Source organism: Suncus etruscus, chromosome 5 (genome assembly GCF_024139225.1).
Source record: "Suncus etruscus isolate mSunEtr1 chromosome 5, mSunEtr1.pri.cur, whole genome shotgun sequence".
Taxonomy (NCBI): Eukaryota; Metazoa; Chordata; class Mammalia; order Eulipotyphla; family Soricidae; genus Suncus; species Suncus etruscus.
In genome coordinates, this window is record NC_064852.1 from 82,756,501 (window position 1) to 82,782,428 (window position 25,928).

The 25,928-nt window shown below is 33.7% G+C and overlaps 1 protein-coding gene across 1 annotated transcript in view; it reads right to left on the bottom strand.

The window, feature by feature from the left end:
* LOC126009195 (sodium channel protein type 3 subunit alpha) overlaps nucleotides 1–25,928 on the bottom strand; it is a 125,829-nt gene that overhangs the window by 12,774 nt on the left and 87,127 nt on the right. Inside the window, exons 18-23 of the mRNA XM_049773564.1 lie at nucleotides 19,957–20,077; nucleotides 18,060–18,214; nucleotides 17,139–17,312; nucleotides 6,449–6,571; nucleotides 2,668–2,940; nucleotides 1,774–1,827 (exon numbers count right to left, since the gene is read on the bottom strand). Of these exons, the coding sequence (XP_049629521.1) occupies nucleotides 1,774–1,827; nucleotides 2,668–2,940; nucleotides 6,449–6,571; nucleotides 17,139–17,312; nucleotides 18,060–18,214; nucleotides 19,957–20,077 (900 nt within the window). The remainder of the gene's footprint in view (nucleotides 1–1,773; nucleotides 1,828–2,667; nucleotides 2,941–6,448; nucleotides 6,572–17,138; nucleotides 17,313–18,059; nucleotides 18,215–19,956; nucleotides 20,078–25,928) is intronic.

Consider the following 25,928-nt stretch of genomic DNA (forward strand, 5'->3'; position numbering starts at 1 on the left):
ATTAAAATTTTCATTTTACTTATCAAGTTTTTCCAGTGTGGTATTTTGTTTTTTGTAATTTTTTTTTTTTTTTTGGTTTTTGGGTCACACCGGGCAGCCCTCAGGGGTTACTCCTGGCTCTAAGCTCAGAAATCGCCCCCGGCAGGCACAGGGGACCATATGGAATGCCGGGATTCGAACCACTGTCCTTCTGCATGAAAGGCAAACGCCTTACCTCCATGCTATCTCTCCGGCCCCTTTTTTGTAATATTTTAGTATTGCTTTCTCCTGCACTGCATTTTATTTCTATTCCATTTTATTTGTTTGTTGTTTTTAGTTCGTTGAACATCCTCGGCATTTCCACTCTGAACTCCATTTTGGAGAATTTATATATGAGAATAGAATGGATTGGGTCTGCATGATTGCATTCTTTTTCAAGCAGGTGTGCATTTTGTGCTGCTTTACCTTGTTTACTTTTGTAGTCTCAAGGTGCTTCTCTCTTATGTCACTGTCAGTCTTTCTCACTGCCATGGAAGTCTCAGGGGAGTTTATGTGAATGAGAAATTATTTTACAGCTGAATTAGTTTTTGCCCACTTGGGAATCTATGCTCTTGGGTGTGGCCATGTGTGGCCTCTACCTGTTTGGGAAGTCAGAAGTTTATTTTTTTGGTAGATCTGGCCTACTGAGTTCACTCTAAACATGCTGCTAGTCAGGTTTTGGTTTGATAGCCACAGAAACCATGCTCTACTGCACCTTGGTATAGGACTTTTATTCCTCAGAACTCTGAAGATAACTGTCAATAACTTTTTTTTCTAACTGCTTGATCAATGTAACAAAATTTGGTAATTTTAATCATTAATTCTAAATTATTTGTCATATGACTTACCTGTACATAATTGTAATGAATAAAATGATATAAATAGGCAAACAATTTTGAACTGATTATTTATCATGTATTTTTTTCAATAGTGTTGATTTATGTTTGGAAATACTGGCTTTAAGGAATCCAGATTTAAGAACAAAGCATTAATTTTGAAGAAAAATTACAGTTTAAATTTTTTTCATTTTTTCTACACCCAGTAGTGTTCCAGGATTATTTATGATATTACTCACAGGTATAAGTCCTAGTTATGCTTGGGGACCACATAGGGTGCTGTTAGTTCAATCTTTATTGTCCTTGTGCTAGACAAGAGCGCTACCAGCTGTGATATTTCTCTGGTGCCTAAACAGATACTTTTTAAGTAATTATTTTTGTTTCTATCTTCAAAATTAAATTGTCCTAATATTTGCTTTTACATTTTTTAGATTTATATTTTGTTTTGGGGCCACACGTAGCAATATTCAGGGCTTACTCCTGGCTCTGCACTCCGGAATTATTCCCAGTGATGCTTGAAAGAACAAGGGATCATATCTGGATCAGGTGTAAGGCAAGTATACTTTCTTTCCAGCTCCTGTTTGCTATTTTAAATCATATTTTGTGAACTACTTTCATAGCTTTAGATTATAAAATTCTCTAGATAAAGACATTTTACTTCCCAGATTTCTCATTTTGAGTTTCATTTTTTGGCCCAATTTAATGTGCTTTCACTTATGCAGTATAAATTATTTTAGATTAGCAATATATTAGACCAAAATATTGTCTATATTGATTATATTGACCTTAGAAGATTATATATATAAAATTTCAAGCAACAAGATTGTATCTAACATAAACTCTAGATTTTTCAGTTAAATTACCACAAACATTCCTTATGGAATATAAAGTAGCTGTAAGTATTATATGAGTGACTTACTTCTTGTGAATCTACAGCTGCATACATAATATCCATCCACCCTTTAAATGTGGCCTGTAAATAAAGTATATCTGAGTTATACATAAAATTCTAGTCCAAGAACATTGAACTTCACTACAAAATAAATTAGGTAGTGTTAATACAAATTACTTTTTGCATAACTGAAAAATTCTATAAATATTTATGAATTAAAAAAGAAATTAAATTGAACTAGAATGAGATTGAATGTATTATACAGAAGAATTCATTTTTTTAGTTCCTTTGGAAAAGTGTTTTGCTTTTCTCCATATATAAATGAGAGATTTGATGTTTTAAATTCCTATTTCAAACTCAATTTTCTTTCTTGCCATAAGGTAAACTCCATAATTTCAACCTATGTTTGTATTTTAATTCTAAAAATTACTTTAATTAGCTAACTAAGGTAAGTTTATATATATACATATATATATATATACATACTGTTAATTAAGTCAAATATTGCACATTTTGAAGACTACCCAATAAGATATATATTTTCACTCATAGTAGTATTGTACTCTCTAGCTGTTGGTACTATAAATAGTGTGGCAAATAGTTAAAATAGATTTAATTCATCATGATTACAACATTATTTTATTATATAATATTTATTGTTTGCTAGTAATTGCTTTAAAATGCTAAGGGTATAGTAGCAGCAATACTATTGCAAAGAAGAACAAGAGGAAAATACAATTGCATTAAAAATAAAAAGGTAAACATTGGGAAATACTTTATAAGTTAACTGTAAAACTATAGTTAAAAAAAACTTGCAGTGAAGTTTGTATAAGTATGATCTCAACTACTTTTCAGTTGAGGAAAACGATCTTATTTAAAACATTCTGAATTTTTTTAAACCCTAAAACTAAAGGCACTTACCACTTGAAGCAGTGCTAGGTAGCCAGCACCAACATTATCAAAATTGACTTTCACATTTTTCCATCGTGCTTGCTTGCCAAGAGCCTGACAGTCGGTTTTATTAAAGACCTCATTAGCTGAAAACATGCTATCTGTAGTTGTGTTGACACAGTGGTAGAACTTGCCCGCAAACAAATTCACACCCATGATGCTAAAGATCAGCCAGAATATGAGACAAACCAGGAGCACATTCATGATAGAAGGAATTGCCCCTACAAGAGCATTCACAACCACCTAGAAGAAGAAATGAAGTTAAGGCAGTTAAAATGGAAAACCACTTCTTTATTTGGTATTAAAATGGGTATCAGAAGATCTAGATAAAAAAGTCTAGGTGTACAAGTTAATTATTCTGATTTTTCTAAATAAGGGAACTCAAACAGCGAGTGGCATAATTAAATAACTAAAGTATTTAAAAAATGCCAAGACATAAAAATAATCAAAAAGTTGATATAGTAAGAAAGATATAAAAATTGTGCTGGGGAAATAAGAAAAAGTGTTTAAACTTCTCCCTTATAATTTAAGCAGGAGTAATGCCTTAAATATGTATCCTCAGATCAAGTTAACTTGTTCTATGAAGAATATTAGGAACCTACAAGGTTCACCCACTAGTAAATCATTGTCAAAAATATATATTGAAATAAGGATTAGGGCAGAATTATTGCTGGACACAAAAGTATTGAATATTTCTCATTCTTATCATTCCAAATTTCTTGAATATTTATTTTGGGTCTCCTGGCAATTTGCTAAGCTGATATATTCAACGAAAAAGATTTAGTCATCCATCCTATTATTAAAGTAATAAATCTTTAAGTTATATTTTGAAATATCTAAGCAGGAAGCCATATAATTTTATATATCATTTAATCTGGTTTATTTTGGACTATTTGACTACTTTGTTAAGCATTTATATTAGATAAAACTATGATTTTATTTTAAAATAATATAGATCTTATAAATCAACATAGACTCTTAAATTGATAATAAAATTTAAAATCGTTAGTTGTAAACATTTTATATACTACTTGACTTTTTATACAACTAAGTATTCAATTGCATAACTATACTTGATACGTCTTTTGAGAGGTGCATGGATATTTTGTGTAAAATAATCTTACAGAGGTAAGGTGCTTAACTTGAATGTGGCTGGTCCCTGTTCAATTGTTGGCACCATATGATCTTTTCAGCACCATTCTAAGTGAACTCTCAACACAGAACCAGGAGTAGTCTTGAACACTGTTAGTGTGTTTAAATTCTCCTCCAAAGTAATATAAAGCAACTATCACCAAAAAGTTTACCTATTGCCAAATAAAACCATGTTATATTTTTCATACATTTTGAAGATGTTTCCAAAGCCAGTGTTCAGGAAGTCCTAGTTGCTACTCCTAGCAACAGCTACTCCTGATCAATGATAGAGAATGGTTAAATGGTTAAATGGGGGCTGCAGGAGGCAAAATCGGGGTGAGGCAGGGCCGCATAAGGGATTTCGCTTACTGAATATTCGCAATAAAAAATCCCATGAGTAAGAAAAAAAATCGCAAAAAATCGATTAAACATTTGCATAGCCCGAACGGAACTGCTCGGGGTATGTGAAAGTTTAATGCGCTTTTTTTTCTTACTAATGCTATTTTTATTGCGATTATTCGGTAAGTGAATAATCGCGAATACTGCGATATTTGAAGGCTGGCCGCGGGCCACAAAATGTACAGAAGGCCTCAAACGGCCCGCGGACCGCGAGTTTGAAACCCCTGGGTTAAATGCTAAGAACCAGAGATGCAGTGCTGACCACAGCTGCCACATTGTAACTTAGAGCTTCCATGGCAATACCTACCAACACTCAGTTTGCCATACAGTGCTAGGGATTGAAATTGGGTCTGACTCATTGTCCAAACCTTGCTCATTATATATTTTTTATCATAGCTTTTACAGGACCGAGACTATTATGTGGTGCTATAGTGCTCACTGGGTATTTTATTTGATATTTCTTTCTGTATTGATGCAGTGTTTCAATTACCTTTTTCCTGTCCTCTCTCAAACTGAAGTTAAAAACCTCTAGAAGGACTCCGCTCATTTTCAGCTTATTTGATTTTTTTTTTTACCTCATTCTATTGCTTTTCTTTTCTTCAAACAAAACCACGTAACTCGGACTATCTAGCTCTGCCTCTCAAATAGAGAGGGAAACAAGGGAGGGTACCAGGACCAAACAGATATATGATCACTAATAGTAGGCTAGACACAGAGAGGACCACTTACTCTAGCACCCCGGGGAGTGATGGTGGGGGATATTGGTTGCAGGAAGGGAACGAGGGTGGGGGGGTGGGAGGAGGACAAATTTGGTGATGGGAATTCCCCTGATTCAATGTTAATATGTACCTAAAATACTACTGTGAAAGATATGTAAGCTAATATGGTCAAAATAAAAATTTAAAAAAATATCGTCGTTTTATATTATAGTCAATTTCTATTTTCTCACAGAATGGGCTATTATAAAAAGACTATATAATGAATGGAATTTTTAGTAATGCTAAAGGATTGGTGTAAAAAGGATGAAAATTGTACAATAAATGTGATTAATATTATCTTGTCCTGTGATTACCTTTAGCAGGTAGCATTAAAATAAATTTATAAAGTAATAGCATGCTCACTTGGCTTATTATGTTGGTATAAAGTCTGGGAGCAATTGCATTCTCCCTGGTGAGTGAATCTTGAAGTCAAAGCTGAAGTGTGTTTATTGCCCCAAACAAACCACCTCCTAACATAAAAGCACTGTGGTCTAGAAGAAATTTAATATCCATGTGCACTTGCAGGCTGAATTAAACAAAGCTGCCCTTTGTGCTAAATAGTATTTTGAGGGGCGTGGTAAGTGGGTGTGTATCTATATGTGTGTGTTTAGATGCATAAAATATATACTAAAGAAGAAAACTGAAGAGGAAAATGCAAGTGCTATGGAAAAAGAGAACTTCATTCAAATGCTAGATTTAAAGGGAAATCTATAAAATCAACTCCAGGGGTTGCCAAGTAAGCTTAGTTAATTATTCTCACTTCCTACTTTGTTGGTTAAGATGTATACCTTTTTTGGGGGGGTTACTATTTAATGTTTTCTTTTTCAACAAAAAAAATTTATTCCTAATATTACTCGGAGAGGTAAAGTACTCAAAAACTGTTACCATTCTTTCATTACAAAGAATAATAATAATTATTATTATTATTATTTTTGGTTCACACCCGGAAGCGCTCAGGGGTTACTCCTGGCTCTCTGCTCAGAAATTGCTTCTGGCAGGCTCGGGGGACCATATGAGATGTTGGGATCTGAACTACTGTCCCTTTGCATGCAAGGCAAACGCCCTACTGCTGTGCTAGCTCTCTGGCCCCCATTACAAATAAATTTTTAAGAATAAAATTACCTATTGAGAGGGAGAAAAAACCTTCCCTATGATGAATGCCAGTGATGTCTAAATGATAAAGAGAAATAAATAGCAGCACATGTGGAGATATTTTTGAACTGTTATGAGAAGTCTTTGATTCTAGTTCCTGTTTTCCCACAATTTCTGAGAACATTGGTACACCATTCTAATTCCCAACAGGTTAAATTTTGTGATTTCAAAAGTCCCTGCTTAAAATTTCATAAACTATAAAATAAATACCCAAAGAGAATTATTTTTACTTTATGGCACCTTTCTTTATCTACACCATTGCCTATATTTAAGTTTGATATGAATCACCAGAAAGATTTTATTCTTCTTACCCTCATTCCTTCAAATCGAGATAAAGCTCTAAGCGGTCGTAAAGCTCTCAAAGTTCTTAGGGATTTGATGGCACCAAGTTCTGAGTACCCCAGAGCATTAGCTACTAAGCTGACCAAAGAAACCTGAGGAAACAAAAATTATTAATCGGTACACCAAGAGATAAAGTCTAAACATAAAGCATGGGGTCTAATTTTTAGAGAAAGGCATATAAAACTAAAAAAATACTTGGGACCCTTCAATTTCCACATAGTGAGAGATTATTCCAGTGTTTGCTTCAACTCATGCCTACTGCTTTCCTTTCTAGTTAAAAACAGATTCCTTGCCCACTTTTTCAGCATCTGTATACTCCTACAGTTACACATTCCAGCCCACCAAGTTTTGAGACATGTGCAAATACTGCTGTTGATTTAGGCCTTAATTCAAAAGGCAAATTATCCATGAATGGTTCTTAATATCACTGATCATAAGTCAGATCTCTCTCTTAAATTTATATCATCCTTGATTATATACTGGAATCATATGTTCCAGTTGGCCATGTGACCTACCTTCTAAACTATCCTTCTGGCCCCAAATATATATATATAGTTTATTTGATTTTTTGGGGGGGGCACACCCAGTGACACTCAGGGGTTACTTTTGGCTATGAGCTCAGAAATCACTCCTGGTTTGAGGGACCATATGGGATGCCGGGGAATCAGACCACCATCTCTCCTAAGCTAGCGCGGGCAAGGCAGATACCTTACTGCTTGCACCACTGCTCCGGCCCCTATAATACATATATACATACATATGTATATATATTTAGGACACAGAAGAAAATATTTTCAAATATTAAAAAAACATTATACACTTAATAATCAAAACTGTGAAATAACAGACACATTTATGAACAAAGTAAGTAAAATTCAAAGAGTAACAAGATAGGACGTTTCAGTATGATGATAAGGGCACCATTTTCTTTATTATTTTTTATGTGGGGCCAACCAAGCCAGACTCAGGGGCTGTAGGGGTCATTCACAACAGTACACTGCCAACTGGACTGAACTCAATGCTAGTGTCTGAGAATCTGGTGCTTCTTGGACATTTGTTCAGAAAGCATTATGCTAAAGGTATTATGCTGGTTATCAAACAGAGTTCAGCAGTATTTACATGCCTTTTATCCCTATACTATCTCTCTGTCCCCCAGTTTTTAAGTAAATGGATATACATCTTATATACAACTTATACTCTTAAATTCATTGTATTATCTTTTTAAAACTTGCCCAGAGCAAAATTTTGAAGAAGAAAATTAAATTCTTTAAAAAGGGGAATAGAATGGTTCATTCTTACTAGAAGCTTTTTATAGGAAGAGCCAAACATACTCTAATATAAGAAAGTATGTTTGGTGAAAAATCAGAAATTTCTATGACATGACAATCAATTTTTTCAAGTTTTTATTTTCTCATCCCAAACTTCTTTTAATTTAATTTGATTTTCTCCACAAGAGTTTCAGGTGATTCACTGCCAATATGTATCTAGTATCAAGGTATTTCAATATTTTCACTCACAACCAATAAAAGCATTCACTTTCTGAGTTAGAGGATGCCTCAATGGGTTCAAGTGTATGCTTAATATATGGAATCCATGGTTTTGATCTCCCAAAATCTGATCTCAGGTCATGGTTTTCTGAGCTTTTCTAGTAGTAACTCTAAACACTGTATTGGGGTGCTGTCTCAATTTCCCAAATAATAATCAAGTTTTTTACTTAATATTAAATCACTTTGATTGGTGCAGCATCAAATTTTAAGTACTTCTATGCAATATTACAAAATATGGGAGAAATATCTTTCTCTACATAGAAGCAGCTCTGACATTTACTCATTGTGTAATGTATCTAACCATTTTCTCATAAGAAAAGTACTGAGTAAAATTTAAATTAAATATTGTTAATAAGCAGACTAAATTATTTTTAATTAAAAGAAATATTGATTTCTTAAGTTTGTAAGGTAGCAGTTAGAAACAGGCATTAACGATCAACTACTTAGGAACAAAATCTACTGAAGTCTCTTATTAGCTCTGTTAATTTGGACAAGTAACTTGGTCTTTTATTGCCTTAGTTTTGATATCTGCAAAATAAGAATAATTATGTTTTTAACTCAAAGTGCTTGGAGATTAAATTAATTAGCATGCATTAAGTGCTTTTTGGCAGTATATATGTACGGAGTGAGGGTTTAATCAGGGTTATCAATTTTCATTATTATTAGGCTCTAAATTGGTGCCATTCCCACAGTAGTGCATGCTTAGTAAATGCTATGTTAAAATTTCACTTGATGCCAATATGCCAGAAAAAGTCAAGAACTTAGTCAAGGACCACTAGATTCAAGATACTATTGGCAATAGAAATACATATAAGAATAAAAAATGTCCAATTCTGCTTTTGTTTACCAAATTGAACAGCTGGAGAGGATACTAAAGTACTTGAGCAAGCAGAAAGGGAGTATTTGAGCAGAAAACATTCTGTGTGCTACTTAGACAGTGTCAGCAACCTGTACCATCTGTAAAGCAGAAATAACTAACAATCAGTAAATAATTCACAAAGGCTAAATATATTAGCAAGGATCTGTTTTGGATACACCAGTATCTTAGAATAATTTAGAACCAAATATTGATTTAAAAACATTTACCAGGCTTACAAAAAACTGATCTTTTTTGTTTTATATTGGCCAATAACAAATATTTTCTTTTAGCTTTGAATTTATTTATTTGATCATATTGGTGTGAATGATTAAAATAGTGTAAATATGCTTAGTACACAAAAATGGATTTTTACAATGAGTTACCTACTCATTTCATTTTATAACCAACATTTATAGACTAGCATGTACAGTTACAGTAGAAATTAGTTTGGTTTTTATCCTTTTGATTTTTTGATAAGAACAAATAAACAGTGGTACTCTAGTATAAGATTATGGTAGGCAAAGCTATATGTTAAAGTTATTTGATTTTATTTCAAATATGCATAATATTTGTACATCATTTTTATCGCCATAATTTCTTCTTCCTTTTTAATTGACAATGTAATTTTCCCATTTCATCTGATAACTCTAATGTGTGCCATTAATGACTTGCATTTTGCCAAATATAAGTGTCAATTCTTAGTACTTAAATCATTTGACCTCTGTGAAGACACTGATAAAATTGTACACCATTGTAAAAACCTGCCTATTTTCTGGGTTTCAATAACTTTATGTATATTCTACTTTCCTTTTTTCCTTTTTTATAATTCCTATACATTCTAATCTATTGGTTTCTATATATTTTAGATATCAGAACACTAAAATATACCCATACTTTAGATTTATTTTTTGTATTGCTGCTGTTTCCTTTGGAATACACCAGCAGTGTTCAGGGCTCACTCCAAGACTGGAAAAAACATGGGTTAGTTTACGAGGTGTTATTTATTGAACCCAGATTTATCACATGTAAGGTAAGTGCCCTGCCCATTTATTGCATTATTACTTCTCCAGCCCAAGAATTTGGTTCTATGCTTCTTTGTCAGGTCTCTTTTCTGCTTTGGTATGTTAACCAAGGTCAAATGCCATCTATATCCTGATGATGGCTAGATTAATAATCTAGATTCTAATTTTTCTGATGTACTTGAGACTTATTAAAATTTACAAATTTACAGAGGCAGGGGCTGCACCCAGAAGACTCCACATGCCAGTTCTTCTGTTTCTCTTCAGCTGGTATGTTGGGGGCTCTGGGCAAGACAACTAGCCATAGGCCCCCTGGGCTGACCACTTAGTCCAGGGGACTGAGATCCTCTCATACCAGAGTGGTCTTCAGGGCCCCACCTGGTAAATCGGGCCCTGGGGGGAGGGTGCGGGAGAGAAATTTCTCCCCAGTGCATACTAGACCCCATTCAGGAGTTCTTTTCTTCCTAATATTCATTTTCAAAAGTGCGCGGGCGCATTTTTTTTTTTTTTTTTTGGTTTTTGGGCCACACCAATTTGACGCTCAGGGGTTACTCATGGCTATGCACTCAGAAATCACCCCTTGCTTGGGGGGACCATATGGGATGCCGAGGGATCCATCCTATGCTAGCGCTTGCAAGGCTGACACCTTACCTCTAGCGCCACCTTCCCGGCCCCTTGCGGGCGCATTTTTAACAACACCCCAAACTATTCTTAATTCTTGACTGTTTCTAGAAAAAAATTGAATTCCCTAGATTTGAAGGATGATATTCAAATAGTTCTCTAAAATCAGTGTATATGTAGACATGAGTTCCTATACAGTGGTCCTCTCTGACTGCCAAACCTAATCCATAAACAATTCATTTATACAATGTATATAGCCCCTCTGATATATTTCCCCTCCTCCACACCAGAGCCCCTTTTACTCCCTCATCTCCCAATCCAGATTCATTATCTTCCCCTTAATTAACCCTCTTTACCCTCAGTTCTTTAATTTGTTAGGCACCAAGACCGATCTCTTGCCCCAACAGATTCTATCCTTTTGCACACCCCTACAAAGCTCATTATTCTTAACTCTCTCACTCCCAACCATCAGTACCCTACATTTACCCTTTTAAACTTCAGTACTACACAGTTCTAATAACACACAAAAGTCATGCATTGGATTTAACAACCCCCAACTGATTCAAAAGACATAAAATGGACACATATCTTTTGAATATTTTATGTGTATTTTCTTTAGCAGCTATAACTATTTCTAAATATACTTTTACCATGACGATTCTACCACTTTTTATCTTGTCTTCTCTTTGTGAGCTGTTCAATAAGGAATTTTGGTGGAAGAATCCCCCAGTTTAATGCTTATGATTGAACCATGTCATGGGGATTGTTGGACTTGTTCTTCTGGGCCCCATATGTGCCAATGATGCCACATGGCATTGTTTCTTGTTTGCATAGGCACATTAAAATGGGAAAATACTATACATACAAATATATTCTTATCTAATAGAGATTGGAACACACAAATCTCGTAGTGCAATGGGACCTTACACCCTGAACATTGATATAATGACCTAGCACAGGCCTCAGATGAATGGGCATCCTTCATTCACCCCTGAACCAGGGAAGCTATCTACAAAACATCCAAGGTTCTTTATAACAATACCTGGAAGCAATCCTCTACCAGGGAAGACCCTACACTGCTCTGACATCGACCTGCTCAAAAGAGACTTCCCTTAACACTAAGAAGACTTGACAAAAACACTGACCTGCTTACAGGACAGGGTTCTCCGCATTGCCCTTTAATTGTGAGGTAAAACGAGAGGACGCTGTGCACCATCCTGACTGAAATATAGGAGATGCAGATTCCAGGATCTTTAATACATAAACATGATACCAATAAAAGAGACTGTGTGAAAAATAAAAGTGTATTGGCACTACAGACAATGACCTGGATTGGACAAACTAGTTTGCCTGGAGGCTAGAGTTGGTCTTATGCCAGGAAACTTCAGGGGCAGGGTCTCCTTGTATTTAGGCCAAGGCTTTTCCTTTCCATGTCCCTCATATTTTGGTGGGCCTATGCAAACAATAATTACCACTCTAGCACCATTTTTTACTGTGCTCCTTTGACTCTAATCCTTAAGAAAAACAACCCACTTAAACTTTTGAGGTTAACTTAAACTAATATGCATGCACATGGAAATGTAGAAAAGTACTTTGCCTTCAATGTTTAAGGAGTTACATAAGTTTTATGTCTTTAGATTGCTTTGTATGCTGGTAAGAAATACTATGTACTACAATCTGGGGACTTTAGGGACAAAGTAATTGTACATGGGTTCTGTTTTATTCTTCTTAATCTTCTTTGGCTGAAAGTTCAAAGTTAAGTTATCAGCAATGGGATTACTGAGAATTCAGTTTATGCATGATTGTCTTTCCATTGTAACTTTACCTTGTCCTCTTTCTTTGCATCTTTGTTCTCATAATTAAAAATAAAAATTAATAAAAAATATTTACAAATTTATTCTTGGCCATTCAATAGACTCTTTAAATTTAGTATTTTTCTTTTCCATCTATCAACTATCTGCTTGTCCTATCAAACTTGTTCTTCTGCACTTCCACATTGTGTGTCCTTTTGCATTTATTCAGAAAGAATTGCATTTATTCAGAAAGAAAAATATACACAGCAAATCTCTTTTCATCACAACACATATCTAGTCCACTAATTAGTACCACCACAATAGTCTAAGACAAATCTTCTCTTCTCTAGAATGACAAAACTCTCAGAATGCTCAGAATGATTTGCTCTCCTTATTTAACACTTCATGAACAATATTTTGTTTTTATGGGGGCCACACTCGGTGATGCTCAGGGGTTAATCCTGGCTATGAGCTCAGAAATCACTCCTGGCTTGGGGGACCATATGGAATGCCAGTGAATCAAATCAAGTTGCTCCTAGGCTAGTGCAAGCAAGGCACCTTACCACTTGCGCCAGTGCTCCGACCCCTGTTCATGAACATTTTAAATTAGTTGATTATATATGCATATATATATGTATATATAATTTCTGAAAAATTTGTTTATTAGTTTTCTGAGTCACACCCAGAAATACTCAAGATCTGCTTCTTGCTCACTTCAGGTTTATACCTGGTAGTTCTTAAGAGATCATGTGGTGCTGAGAATAAAACCTGGGCCCTCTACATGTAGTGAGCACACTCCAAATAATGAACTATTATCTTCTATCTACTTTCCTAAAATCTGTTTCTATCTCTTTTATCTATGTTTCATCATGCACAAGCCCAACAGTTTTTTTTTTCTTGGTATTTACATCTCATATCACTGTAGGGTCCTTGGGCTGTTTTTCATTTTTCTCCTCTTGAGATTTTTAAGTGACCGATTCATTGTCTTTTAACTTAGTAGTTTATGTTTCCCTAAAATTAACATGCTGAAATCTTACCACAATGTGATAATATTTTAGGTGGCTCTGGAAAGTGATTCAGAAGAATTTCATGTGATCAATGCTTTAGAAAGATCTTCAGAGAGCTAAATCAGCTTTTCTTCTATTCAAATGATGCAGTAAAGGAGGGCTATCTATGAACCAGGATGAGAAATTTCCTGCATTTACCAGGTACAGAAACTAAATAATCTTAGTCATCAAATCACTAGCTTCAGCTTCCCAAACTGTAATACAGTCTATACCATGGCCCAGTTTTATTTCATAAAAGTAATCACCATTTGGCCTTATTTTATTTTTAGATATTTTTAGGGGATTTTATTATTATGTGTCTGTTTTACTATTCCATTTTTTTGTTTGTTTTTGGGCCACACCCTGTGGTGCTCGGGGGTTACTCCTGGCTCTGCACTTAGAAATTGCTCCTGGCATGCTTGGGGGACATATGGGATGCTGGAAATCGAACCCAGGTTAGTCGTGGGTCAGCCTCATGCAAGGTCCAACCATTGTGCTATTTCTCTGGCCCCCACTATTCTATCTTTTATATCTGGCTTTTCTATAGTTACTTATCTAAAAAGTAGCACATGGCTTCAATGCAGTATGTAGCATTTATTGAAAAAAAAAAGTGAACACAGTTCTGAATAAACAAGTGAATGATAGTCTACTACAATCCACTTTGACTTTAAGGTAGTAAATGGAAAAGATTGCATTTTTTAATTAATTAAAAGCAATTGTTTGTTTGAAGTATTTCACTTTTTTAACATATTTTTATTTATAAATATTTTATTTTCTGTCTGCTTTGGTACAGAATGTGCCTAATTGATTATAAAGAAGACCTTTCTTATACTTCCAAAAATGGTTTAAGTTCTGTTTATGTTAGCTTAGTACTGTGGTTCTCAAATAGTAGGGCACGCCCCTCAGGGGGGCATGAGGCTCCATAAAGAGGGTGTGCGTTTGACTTCGGCAAACACTGTCATAACAAGCTAAGCCCTGTGTTTATGTCTCTCTGTATGTCTCTGGAGCTGAGAGTCGCTGTGTCCTGCTTCAAACTCTGCTTCAAAAAGCTATGCATTGCAAAACGTGCTCATTGTAGCCATTAATCCAGACATCACCTCTGATTAAAAAAATCAGCTCAAAATATATGTTTCTGTTTTGCAGGTTAAATTTTTTTGAAATAAAGATACTATTTACAGTCACGTGGGGTGGGGGGAGGCGAAAAATGTTTTCTTCTTCCTAGGGGGACATGACAGAAAATAATTGAGAAGCACTGGCTTCGTAGACCCAGTTGAGAACAAGTTGTTATGCAAAGTTACATTACTTCACATGTTTAGCTTTGGTGCTAGGGAATCGAACAAAAGAGACCTACTTAAGAAAATAAATTGTCTAAAAATAGAAGGTTTTAAGTACCCAGTTCTAATCCCTTAATTAAAAAAAACTCATTAGAGAAGAATGATTTAAAAAATCATTATTTGTCATCATTGTATTCATTTTTACCTTACTTAATAGATACCTTACTATATTAGATGTCTAAAGATATAAACATAAAACAAAATCTCTTTTGAACTTTTTCCAATTATTCATATTTTTATAGGTAAAACATAAAAAACAAAGCTTAATGCAGTGTTTTAGTAAATGTCAGTAAAATATAAATATTTCAGCAAATTTCAGAATTTTCAGAGAACTTTCTATCATATTTTTATTTTATGTATTTATTTTTTGCTTTGTTTTGGACCACACCTTTGGTGTTCAGAGCTCACTTCTAAATCTACACTCAGGAATCACTCCTGGCAGTGCTCAGAGTACCATGAGGAGTATCAAGATTTAACCTGGATAGGGCAATTTGGAATGCAAGTGCCCTACCCTATGTACTATCATCATGACTCTGCCACAGTTTATAATGGTTTTCAAAGGTGATAAGCACTGTGAATTTTAGATCATTATTATTGGTTATTTATCCTTTTGTTTTTTAATCACATTTGGCACAGTCATCAGGGTCTACATTTAGCTCTCTGCTTGTTGGGGATAACACTGGTTTGCTCAGAAGATCAAAAGATCCTGTGCTCAGAAGATCATGTGGTATTGCTATTAGAACCTAAACCTCTTGCATGGAAAGCATGTAATCGTTTTACTCGATCTCCAACCAACATTGAGAGCATTCATCAATTTTTTTTTTAATTTTCCCCCTTTTTTCATTTTAAGGTTTTGAAATGTGTTCAGGGTCACATAATTGCAGGTAGAAGCTGGATATTATAAGTGTTAAATTTCAAGATCATTTGGAATGTTTATCATATGTATCTCTTTATTTTCACCTATATATGTATTTGTATTTGTCTTTGTATTTTATATACATATATGAAGCATATTAGTTAAATAAGATATGGGGTAAAAAAACTAAGAAATAGGGGGCCATATTGGTGGCGCAAGCAGTAGGGTGTTTGCCTTGCACATGCTTACCTAGGATTGAATGCTGTTCAATCCCTGGCGTCCCCTATGGTCCCCCAACCCAGAGGCGATTTCTGAGCACATAGCCAGGAGTAATCCCTGAGAGTCACCGGGTGTGGCCCAAATACCAAACTAAACCAAACCAAAACAAAACAAATGAACAAAAAAAACCCTAAAAATTAGGAAAATAGGCACTAGTTCCAGCTTTTACTAAGCAGGTTTTCTACATTAGAAAAATATTTTACAATGAATCTTCAAGTTTCCTAATGCAAGGATTAAAACCTATCTATTTCTTAATTCCATGCCATCTGCAAATTATAAGCATAGTTTACAAGCTTCTCCTGACAGTCAGCTTTTCAGTGTAACTTTGAGATTTATTTATACCAATCATTAGGTCTAGACATGAAAATTAACTAGTATTTTTGGTTTATAAAATGCAAGTTGGTGGCAGGTTTCTTACTAACACCAAAGGTTAAATACATTTTGACTACAGTATTACTTGTTTATGGAGGGGTAAAATTTCAGTGGACCCACACTTGACAAAAAAAGGTGAAAATAATGAATGCATGTATATCACAATCATTGATTCATATTAGCAAGTGTTAGTGCTAAAAATAAAGTGCTTTGTGACTGCCAGGGAACAGCTAGAGATAGCGCTTAAAATACCTTATTTTTGAGACTATGAAGCTCATTGCCATGGAATATCAGAAATTACAAAGAACCAAATGAATGTCATTATGCCCCAGTGATATCCCTAATTATATAAAACCTAGAAATTCAACTTTTTCACTTCTACCCCAAAGGTTCAAAAAATCAACTTAGCAAAAACATCTGCACTCCTATGTTCATCACAACACTATACACAAAATCCAAAATTTGAAAATCAAGTATTCAAGATTAGATGATTGGATAAAGAAGACATGATATATATATATATATATATATATACACACATATATAAAAATACACACACATATATATACACACACAAATCAATACCACTCAGTTGTAAGAAAAAAATTGAAATCTGCTGTCACATGAATAAAAATGCAGAGTATAGTGCTTAGTGAAGTCAATCAGATGAGTGACAGATATAGTATGATTTCTTCATATGCAGGATATGAAGAAACAAAAATTGGAAAATAACAAATGCCCTAAAACACAGTCTAAAGAACACGTCTTCAGTAGAGCAGTAGGTGAGAAACCTGGGCAATGATGGAGGGAGAAGGGCACCTGAATGGAGAGAGTGGTACTAGTTTATGTATGAATCATTTCAACAAATAAGAGTCTGTAAACCACAATACTTATATACATTAATTTTTTTTATAAATCACTCAAGATACTTACATCAACAATAAGGAAATCTAGCCAGCACCAGGCATTAGTAAAATATGTTTGAAATCCATAAGCTACCCATTTAAGAAGCATCTCCAGAATGAATATATAGGTGAAGACCTTGTCGGCATACTCTAATATGGTTTTAATAGTCTTTCGCTGTTCAATATATATATCTTCAAAAGCCTGTGAATTAAGAATGGTTTCATTTTACTTGAATATCTTGGTCTCTCAAATATTGGATAATATTATCTAATCTTATTTGGTCTTAGAGTGATATTGGACATAAAGAAAAAATGTGATATGTATCAGCTACTCTAAGTAAACCTGTGAGGCAAAAAATTTAAAGGCAAACAAAATATTGGTTAGGAAATGTTGAAATATTTCATGTTTTAGTATGTAATTAATACTTGCCCCTACTTCAAAATTTTTATCTTCTATAGGCCTACTTTACAAGCAATAATATATGTTTAGAAAATAACCAGAAAAAATATTTACGGAGTGATCAAACATTCCAACATTATTTTTCTGTGATTCCTTGAATTATCTAGCTTATTTTGAAAGAATAACTTGATTAGCTACAAAGAAGCTAAAGTATACTTTTAGTCCACAGTTGCTAATATGTTTACTAGAGAAAATTGGATTGTATTTGAAATGAAAGTTAATATAGTCACAGAATGTCTCTGTGAATGGTTGCATCTGTAAAAAAACATCTGTTAGATAAACACCAGATGAGAAATTCCATCTGGCTTTTTCATGGTTCTGAATTAGTCTATATTGACTTTTTCACTGTTAAGTCAGTAGTTGTCAAACATTGTAATGTACAGATATACATTTTATTTTCTTCTCTAAATTTTAACCTCTGATTCTGATGAGTTTGGAAAATTAAAAACCTCTCTAGATGATATTTTTGCTAGAATGCATTACACTCACCAAAGCACCACTACTGAGAAGGATCATGAAGACAATAAAGGTCTCAAACCAGTTGTGCTCTACAATACTGTAACACGTTTTCCGAAGATTCCACCAAATCTTTCCTTTGCCCTCTTCTATACTTACTTGACAAAATGGAAACTTTTTGATACATCCTAAAACATAACATTAACTATATTAGGATAATACATTATAAAAGTATATAGATTTTTGAAATATTAAATATATTAGAAAAGTATATACATTAGGAAATTATATAGAAAAGTATACACACACATATATATATGTATATATATAGTATATATATACTAGTTCTCTCACCAATTTCATATTAGAAAATTATTTTTAGGAACTACTTGATTTTCTTTTTCTTTTTTTTTTTTTTTTTTGGTTTTTGGGCCACACCCGGTGACGCTCAGGGGGTTACTCCTGGCTATGCGCTCAGAAGTTGCTCCTGGCTTGGGGGACCATATGGGACGCCGGGGGATCGAACTGCGGTCCGTCCTAGGCTAGCGCAGGAAAGGCAGGCACCTTACCTCCAGCGCCACCGCCCGGCCCCTGATTTTCTATTTTTAGAATTCTTTGTATAATGAATCATTCTCAGACTTGCAGTCGGTAGATGTTAATTAATATATTATTTAGAGCTTCTTGAATATAAATATTTTCAGTCTTAAGCACTAATTAGGGGGATTACTTCATGACCATTGGTAGAAGTAGGTTGAAGAACACCTCTCTGGTTGTTCTCAGGGAAAATATCTACTTTAATTATTTTTTTAGTTTTCAGGTTGTACCAGGCTGTGTTCAGTGGGGGCTTCTCCTGGCTCTGTGCACAGGGCTCTCTGCTGAACACTTGGGAGAACCATACAATACCAGAGATTAAACTGGGGTCAAGTGAATGCCACCTTAACTCCTATAATGTCTCTTTGACTCTTAAGTTTACATTTTTTGTTCATTTTCTTATTTGATATTGGATTTTTACCATCTTATTTTTATGCACAAAGAATCCCCCTGTCTTCTGAGGTATCAACCATTGTCGTTTCCCCAACCTAATTTATTTTCAGCCTCAGTGCTTTTCTTAGCCACACCTATGACTCATCTTTTCACTCAGTATCTCTTATTTTTCTGTCCTCTCCCTCTAAGTTTCTACATTATTTCTAAGTTACATACAGTATTCTGTTCTAACTCTGATCAAAGAATTGAACTAATTACAATAGATCAACAAACCTTAATTTTGTGTTCAAGACTCCTACAGCCTTTATTGTGAAAGCAACTAGGTTCTCCCTGCCAAAACTGCATAGTACATCTAGAGCAAAAACTTCTCTGGACACATAACAAATTAGCCACATCTGAAACTGAAAGGGTTGAGGTATAATTATTTTAGCACCTATAAATCAAATCATGCCTTTGCCAATGAGATTTGAGGGAATTGCAGTACCAATGAAATCACATCTCAGAATGCTATTTATTGTTAGGTTTTGTGTTTCACTTTCTAGAGGATTAAAAACAAAACTCATTTAACACCATCTGACATTTATTGTAACAATCACTGCTTGAATATAGTCCAGAAATAAACAATTTTTGAAAAAATAAGAAACAATGATAAACATTCCCTTATTATATCTATGAAACATTTGCTTCAAATTATATATATTAAAATGTCTATAAGAAAAGAAAGAAGAATTTATTTTATTTCTTTTTGTTTGTTTTTGGCTTATTCCTGGTATTTGGTCTGAGCTTACTTCTTCCTCTGATCTCAGGGATTACTTTTGGGAGACATGGGAGACCATTTTAAATGCCTGAGATAGAACTCCAGTTAGCAGCATCAAAGGCAATTGCCCAACCCATTTTACTACCTTTTCAACCCTTGGAAAATTTTATTTCATCCTTTGCATTTTACCTTCAGTAAAACAAGCTTCTGGTTTAAGATCTTCCTCTGGTTCAATTTCTGCCTGTTCACCTTCTCTAGGTGGAGCAATATCAACTGTACTTCCTTCAGATGAGCTGGTTGCATTTAATTTCTGAAACAAAATCACATTGCCAAGTTGTAATTTTGTTTCACTATATTCAGCTAATTGAAAAAGCTCTATCAGAGTTTAAAAATGGTAGTGACAGCACTTGATTTTATCAATATTTTTATAAGTAAGAACTTATAATGTAATATAATTAGAGCCCACAATCCAAAATAATATAACCACTAACTTAACTTACACACACGCACATACATATATAAAAAAGTTGGATAGCGTTTAGCATGGGTGACTTGAAAGGATGTTGTAGACTAATTAGGTTGTTTCATGATCTCCATTTTTACATGAATGACATATGAAAATGATTTACTACATTAGTACTCAGGCCAAATCAAGTTTATTTTGATGAAAATTTGATATGCTGACATGTACTAATTATATTAATTAAAACACATTGAAATGAATTGTAACTTCCACCATTTCCGATGGAAATTTTCAGAGGTCAGAGAACATTACCAGTTGTCTCTAAGTACTGTCCATGTTTCTGTAATTTTAGAAAGGAAGAATGGAACATTAACATTAGTCACAGTCATTATATTTCAACTTGGAGCTATATTTTTCTCTAGCTTACATAATTTTCTTCTTTATCCACAGAAACATGATGGATTTCTCTCCCTCTCCCTGTCTCTCTGTCTCCTTTTTTCTTCAGAACTGTTTAAATTGCCAAAGAATTTTAAATGAAATGGAAATTTCTTCCTAAGTGGCATTGTACAGAGTCCATATAGACTTTTATTAGGACCACATTCTAAATTCAAGATATTATCAAGCTGTGAATTTTTCTTTAAGTAAATCATTGTGACATGCCACATAGAAGAACATTTTAATTATATAGGAATAAATATCTAACAATATCGTAAGATCACTTGGGAAGATATCATGATTACATAATATTTTATAAAAGTTACACAGAGGTAGACTACCATACAATCTAGGTAATGCAAATGTTTTAGAATGCAATAACATGTAGATATGTGAATGGTTTCAAAGTTCCCTTTAACTTGAGTAGCTAAGTGGTTGGGTCATTCTGTCCTAACCTTATAAAAGAATTAATGTGCTACAGATAAATGACTAAAACATCTAACATAAGTTACACTGGAGAAAATTTGGCTTAAAAATTTTGATTACAATTTTAATTACAATTTTCTGTGTTATAAGATGAAATAATTAAAGAGAAGTATATAAGTGATACTTTTTATGTTGTTACTTTGAGGATAAAACTCAATATCTACTATTAAGTATATTATGAAAACAACTTTAATTAAATTTTAATATAATACAGTAAGAACCTTTAATAAAAATACCTCTAAATTGAAGGGTATTGCTCATCTATAGTTGCCTATCTAGAAAAATAAATATAATATTTTATATCTTCCCATCTCTAGCATGTTTCCTCCTTTATCCATGCATTTGTTCCTCTTTCTAAGTCAGTCATAAGACAGGGGATATATACTCGCAACTACTGGTTCTGACCTGCCAAACAGGATATCAAAAAAAGAAAAATAAAAACTACTTCAAGAATTGGGTCAAACAAAAATAATGTTTGGGATCTTTCATTTTTTTATCCACATTAAAATATTTAGCCCATGCCTCTTAAAAACCTGAATAAAACTTGATTCTCACTCAAAGTTACAGAAGTTGATTCCATTTATTTTGGGCATTCCAACTGGCTTCCACAGAGGGTCCAGGGAAAGACCTTTGTTGGAAGGCTCTACCTGCAATGCAACCCAAACTTCTATCACTTTTAGCAGGAGACAGCCAGATTTTTTTTTTTTTTTTTTTTTTTTTTTTTTTTTTTTAGTTTTTGGGCCACACCCGGCATTGCTCAGGGGTTACTCCTGGCTGTCTGCTCAGAAACAGCTCCTGGCAGGCACGGGGGACCATATGGGACACCGGGATTCGAACCAACCACCTTTGGTCCTGGATCGGCTGCTTGCAAGGCAAACGCCGCTGTGCTATCTCTCCGGGCCCCCAGATTTTTTTTTTTTGTTCTTATTCTTCTGCTGTTGTTGGATACCCCTGCTAAAAAATGGGATAATAGAGATAAGTGGAACAAGGCAACTATGTTCATGACCCTGATGAAAACAAAACAAAACAAAACAAAACAAAAAACCGCTCTGGTATAGAAGGTCACAGGGAAGAACTTGGTGATGTCTGATAACCTGAATGACCTAGGCTCTGCTGAACTGGACACCAGAAAGAATCTTTGCAGCATCTCCTACCTTGTTTTAAAAGCCAATAATTCTGGAACAAAATTAAGAAATGCTCAATCACTCATCTTTGCTCAAAGAGTATAAAATGGAAAAGATTCTGTCTTTTCTGTAATTTTGCTTTAGATCACCTTCCTGTGATCTGGGAGCTTCTCTGCTTTCCTTTCCCTTCCTTTCCCTTCCCTAGTCTTTTCTGAATTTTGCCACTGAATTTGCCCCACCCCCAAACCCCCAACCAAAACAACCAAAACACCAAAAAAAAAAATCAGCAATAACAAACCTAAATCTTTTAGTCTAGGGTATGTTGAAAAGAGAAATCATTTTAAATTGGTAGTCATTAAGATTAACACAGTATACAAATTTTCACCCTTAAATATTTTATTTATTTATTTATTATTTATTTATTTATTTATTTATTTATTTATTTATTTATTTATTTATTTATGGAAGTGGGACATATTTTTATCTCCCAGAATTTTTCTTTCTTAGGGACAGAATTTCTCTATTCTTTTTTGTGGGGGTTGGGCCACAACCGTGATGCTCAGGGGTTACTCCTGTCTATGTGCTCAGTAATTGCTCCTGGCTTGGGGAAACCATATGGGATGCCGGGGGATGGAACCGCAGTTTCATTCTAGGTGAGCCACGTACAACTCAAATGGCCTACCACTTGCGTCACCACCCCAGCCCCAGAATTTCTCTATTCTTAAAAAAATTCTAGTGTAACTCTTCCTGGATAGGACAGTAGCAAATTTTGTTACCTGGATTCTGTCTAATTATTCTGTGTCTAATTATTCACTGATGTTAAAAAATGAGAGTATTAATATCTACTGCTTAAAGTAAACCAATAAGAGGTAAAATTATTTTGAGGTTAATTTTGTTTCTTTTTCCTCCTAGTCAACCCAAATACAGCAATAATTTTCACTGATCCTGATTTTGATTTTCCTCCTCTATGAAGCCTTTCACTTTTTAACATATTTCACAATAAATTTTAGAGAACACTTGGTCCACTACACTCTTATCTTTGACCAAAAAGATTTATACTTACATACAAAATATATTTATTCACATATAAATAAAATATGTACACATATACACACATATATCACAAATTTTAAGTCTAGAATAAACATTATATAATCATATTTTGTTTATGAAAAGTGCATTAAAGACTAAAATCCATTTTATACTAATAACATTGAAAAAATAATATTGTTTAGCTAATTAATTTTCTCTTCATTTGAAATATAACTTGATCATGGCCTTGAAGGAAGTATAATTGTGATAAACTGCATTTTATTGATTAATGTAAATAATTTAAATCATACTTTACAATAAAAATACATATTTCCAAAATGTTTCTGTGAAATATAGCAGATATTCAATAAACTAATATTATACAAAAATAAGAAATATATACATATATTATTAAGTAATAAGTGCACATTGATATTCTTATAGTACTGTGTATATTACCACTTTTCAAGGAACATATATATATTTCCATTTGAAAAACTTGAAACAATATACTCACCCTTCACTTTTCATTTACCATTGTTTATATGCTTGAGAGATGTTCAATTTTTCTCATTATAATGTTATTCATATATTATACAGGTATTTCTAATTAGCTATAAGTGTATATTTAAATCAAACCCATTAATGCACAAATAATTTGTAGTAAGCCAAATTAGTTTTTAATCTAATTTGCTTTGATGCATTTTTTTCAGACTTTATATAGATTATGAGCATTTGTGACTCTAGTTAGCATATTCATGCATAAATGACTAATTTGGTTATACATTAATTCATCTTAAAGTAGAAAATAAAAGTAATCAGTTCACCTTCTGATGTTGTGAGGCATAATATGTCTTTTGAAAAGAAAAAGAGCACTGCATATGTCCTACACTTTTCAAATTTTTACAATCCTTTTTATGGTATATGGGAAATAGTTTTGTTAGTTCATTACACTAAAAAGTGTTTTTCGAAGGCTACTTTTCTCATAAAAATTGTCATAAAGTTAAGATATTTTTTTTTGTTTTGCTTTTGGTTTTTGGGTCACACCTGGCAGCGCTCAGGGGTTACTCCTGGCTCTATGCTCAGAAATCGTTCCTGGCAGGCACGGGGGACCATATGGATGCTGGGATTCGAACCACCGTCCTTCTGCATGATAGGCAAACACCTTACCTCCATGCTATCTCTCTGGCCACAAAGTTAATATTCTTAATTTTAATAATGAGGCTTATTCATGCAACAGTCTAAACAGATCTCATTTTGACACAATATTTATGTTTTATTCTATAAAATTAATGAAAATTTTGTACCAATTACAGAGATTTTAAAAGTCAAGAACTTGCCAACATTTATAAAATGAACCTTAGATTGTATTCAAATTAAATTAAAGCATAGTTTTAATTTTGATCGACTGCTTGATATGCTTTCATATACTTTGTCACAGAATGCATAAAGAATTTAACTGATTTTTGTTTAAAACATTTTAATACTAGAAAACTTCCTAAACATTTAAAATTGCATTGATATTATAGTGATTCTATTTATACACAGTTGTATACAACCTACACAATCTAAACATTTTTAAATAAGTTAAGTATTTTGGCATTCATACTCTGCTTAAAGTAGTTTATAATATAGTTTTCAATTCATACCAAAAGAACTTCCAAATGTATGTAAGATATATAACTAATTTAAGAGCAAATGACTGATAAATACAAAGAGTAACTTACTTTCTTTATTTTGCCATAGCTGTGATACTAAAATGATATAAAAAGGCAAAGAAACCTGAAACAAAATTTTCCATATTAAGGAATTTGATGTCTTTATTAAAAAACTAAATTAATTTTTTACTTTTATATCAATAGGAAAGTATAATGAAATTATAGACAACAATAAGAAACTTCAATATACAACCCCATAGTTGTATAGACACATACAAACAAATTCAAACTTTTCTTCTACGCTTTTTTCCTACTCTCCAATGTTATGACACTTAAGATTAGAGTCTTCCATCCCTTGTAGAAACCATTGAGTCTGCAGAGGGATGATGGCTTATGCTTTATGAATGCACGCTGGAAAGCAGGCTTTAAGATGCAACATTCTCCAGGCCTAACTCAGCTGCAAAAAATCATGCCTGGCTGTAGCAAAAGCCTGGCGCAGTGCTGTGGAAGCTGCACACTGATCCAAGAACCATGCCCTCAAAGACATGGTACCTGAATGGATGTTTTTTAAGAAGGTTCACTGTAATTACCATTAGGAAATGACAAGATCAGCACTCAAAAAGGCATTTTTCCCCTTAATATCATGAACTTTATAGAAATTTCTCCATCTGCTGAATATTGCTCATCATTTCCTTCCAATTAAATAATGAAATTTAACTTTCAGAACTATAAGAGAATGTTAGCAACTGGCCTACTTCCACTGAAATGCGCTCACATTTCATTTATTTCCAACCAGCTTTTAAATATTTGACTCTCACAAACTGCCATATGATTTAAGAGGTAAATTAAAAGATTCAGCCATTACAGATTGCCTTCAAAATCTAGCCATTTCTCTCAAAACTTCAGAGATTGTCTTGCAAGTAGAAAACAAAATTTTTTTAGTAAATATATATTCGCAGGGCT